Raw genomic sequence first — 2,789 nt, 5'->3', positions numbered from 1 at the left:
AGGAGATGGCGGGGCCACGGCGGCCACAGCCCGGCTCCCAGCGGGGCAGGGAAAGGCGGCCTTGGGAATCCCGGGGTTTCTACGGTAGAAGGAAGGCAGCCGAAAAAAAGCAGAAAACTCCAGTGCTGAGGAGATGGCAGCAGCCCCTCTGTCCGTCTGAACGCCCAGCACTAGTTGCCCACACACCCAGGTGAAAGACAGTAGCCTATTAGACCACACCCTCAGGGGCTAGGTCCTTTGTCCTCCCCAAGTACCAGCAATTTGTTGCCCCGGCAACATATATGGGGAAAATTCCTCAACAGGGGGGAAAAAAAGCCAGAAGGGGAACTCCCGGAAAAAACCCCCAACACCAAGTGAAAGGCATCCCAAAGGAGCAGAGAGGACACGCTCTAAAACCACCTATTGTGGAGTTCTGACTGTAGTCACAGAGTGGATAATGTGGAAAATTGCCAGACTTGCTGTGGAGAATCATTGAGGCCGGTAGAGCACAAACTTGAGCTGAGTCACTTGCTTATCTTACACCTGGCTCAGGCAGGGCTTAACCACTGAATGATGTCTGGGGTGAAACACTGGTCTGAGCTCGATGTTGTTTCTGTGAAGCACGGAAGAGCATCCACATCTCTAGAGCATCACTTCCCCTTGCCCAGGCATAAGAGGCTTTGTTCAAAGTACAAATCTACTCCTTTGAGTCCATGATAATGTGCAGTTGCAGTGTGGGAGCAAAGACTATCAGATGATAGATGTCCTTTAGCCAGGTGGAGGAGGGAGTGACACTGAAATGTCACACTTCTGTTCTGCCTTTAGTTCAGTTTGAGTGGAGGGAACAGAAACCCTCATTATAAAATTGATACTTGGTTTTCTCCGTGTAGAGGGTGAGACTATGACCCCATTTTGTGGACAAATTACTGTGCTTGCTCCTCTCTCCTCCCCAAAGCAGGGATGTCTGTGTCAGAGCATACCTGGGTGAAACTAAGCTTAGTTAATGGTGAAGGTGAGCTTAGTAAAAAGCTAAATTTGTTAATTTTTGTTGTTAATCACTGACTAACTTTAGTTACTTAGGGCTAATGCAGTAAATGCATTTATCCACAGCTGCTCCAAATCTATGTATGATCTATTTGGTTTTGGATTTTGCAAAACTGCCTTGGAACGGTGCTGGTCAGGCAAACGTCAAATGCATACTTGTAGCACCACAGACAACAAAAAGAATCTCTTTTTAGTTTACATTACCTTTCATAAGCACTTGAAACTTAGGTAGGTAACTTGAGTAAGTAATAAATTCCATTTTTTGAGATGAATTCTCTTGTTACAGGATCTCTGACTCAGATTTGCAGATTTTTCAGGACCCTGATGATTTCTATGTTTCTTCTGGCCCCAGGTAAGCCATACAAGGTTTTAAAATGGGATTTGTTTAGAGGTTCTTCATTGTGTGATCAGGACATGTGGACTTGGCAGTGCTGGGTTAACAGTTGGACTCAGTGATCTTAAAGGTCTTTTCCAGCCTAAACAATTCCATGATTCTGTGCTGCTAGAGTGTGAAAATAGAAATACTTACTTGTGTGTTAAGAATGTGGAGCACTCAAAATCTGTGTACATGTTGGAAGAAGGAGAGACATGAGGAAGAGGCTGGATGTTGCTATTTAGACCATAACAATCTCCGTATGTAATAATCTGTATTGAACAGGAGGTTGAAGCATTAGCACAGAATCACAGAACAGCTGGGGTTGGAAGGGACCTCTGGAGATCATTCAGTCCAACCCCCCTGCCAAGGCAGGGTCACCTGGAGCAGGTGAGACAGGAATGTGCCCAGGTGTGACTTGAGTGTCTCCAGAGGGGAGACCCCATGCACTCCTTGGGCAGCCTGTTGCAGTACTCTGCCATTCTTAACATAAAGAAGTTCTTCCTCATGATGAGGTGGCACATCCCGTGTTTCAGTTTATGCCCATTGGTATGTGCTTTGTACTCTTAGAAAATCCAAAGTGGCTCTGGAAGAAAATCTGCTTTTGTTTGAAGTATCTCCTTGGTGTTCTAGCATCTTTTGCAGTTAGTTTTTATCAACATTTCTTCTTCTGTTTCAGTCTTGGGGAAAAAGTAAATTCCTTTAAGCCTACATTGGTGATGACAGGAGTCTTGCTGTAAAAATGCATCAATTTTTCAGAGTGTGGAAGATGATGGAGGGCAGGGTTTAATCACAGAATGTTAAAAAGGGTGGAACGGACCTTAAAGATGATGTACTCCCAGCCTCCCCCATGGCAGGGACACCTGCCACTTGCTGAAGGCCCATCCAGCCTGGTCTCAAACATTGGATTGGGGCATCCACAACCTCCATGGGCAAGCTGTTGTAGTGTGTCGCTACCCTCACAGTAAAACCCTTTCTTCCTAATATCTAACCTAAATTTCCCCTCTTTCAATTTGTACCCATTACTCCCTGTCCTGTGACTCCAGTTCCTGACAAAGAGTCCCTCTCCGGTTCCCTGTAGCCCCTTCAGACCCTGCAAGGTGCTGTGAGATGTCCACACAACCTTCTCTGCTCCAGGCTGAACAGCCCCAACTCTCCCAGCCTGTCTCTTTAGGGAAGGTGCTCCAGCCCTCTTATCAATATCGTGGCTTCCCCTGGACTCGCTCCAACACTTCCGTGTCCTTCTTATGCTGGGGACGCCCGAGCTGCGCGCAGTGACGCTGAGCGCTGCCTGACGGCCGTCGCTGCGCAGGTTTGGGCGATCGGGATCGCGGCAGCGCCGCAGGGGCTCCCCTTTAAGGGGCGGTGCGGGCGGCGTGACGTGCGCGGGGCC

At 47.9% G+C, this 2,789-nt stretch overlaps 1 protein-coding gene across 3 annotated transcripts in view; it reads left to right on the top strand.

The window, feature by feature from the left end:
• Window positions 1-2,789, top strand: part of SHISA5 (shisa family member 5) — a 29,976-nt gene that overhangs the window by 9,345 nt on the left and 17,842 nt on the right. For all 3 annotated transcript variants that reach the window (XM_017737326.1, XM_008636075.2, XM_017737325.1), the window contains one exon: window positions 1,310-1,375. In XM_017737326.1, coding sequence (XP_017592815.1) covers window positions 1,310-1,375 — 66 coding nt within the window. The remainder of the gene's footprint in view (window positions 1-1,309; window positions 1,376-2,789) is intronic.

The sequence above is a fragment of the Corvus brachyrhynchos genome, unplaced genomic scaffold (assembly GCF_000691975.1).
Source record: "Corvus brachyrhynchos isolate BGI_N302 unplaced genomic scaffold, ASM69197v1 scaffold266, whole genome shotgun sequence".
In the NCBI taxonomy this organism is placed as follows: domain Eukaryota; kingdom Metazoa; phylum Chordata; class Aves; order Passeriformes; family Corvidae; genus Corvus; species Corvus brachyrhynchos.
This window is presented reverse-complemented; position numbering and strand designations above follow the sequence as displayed.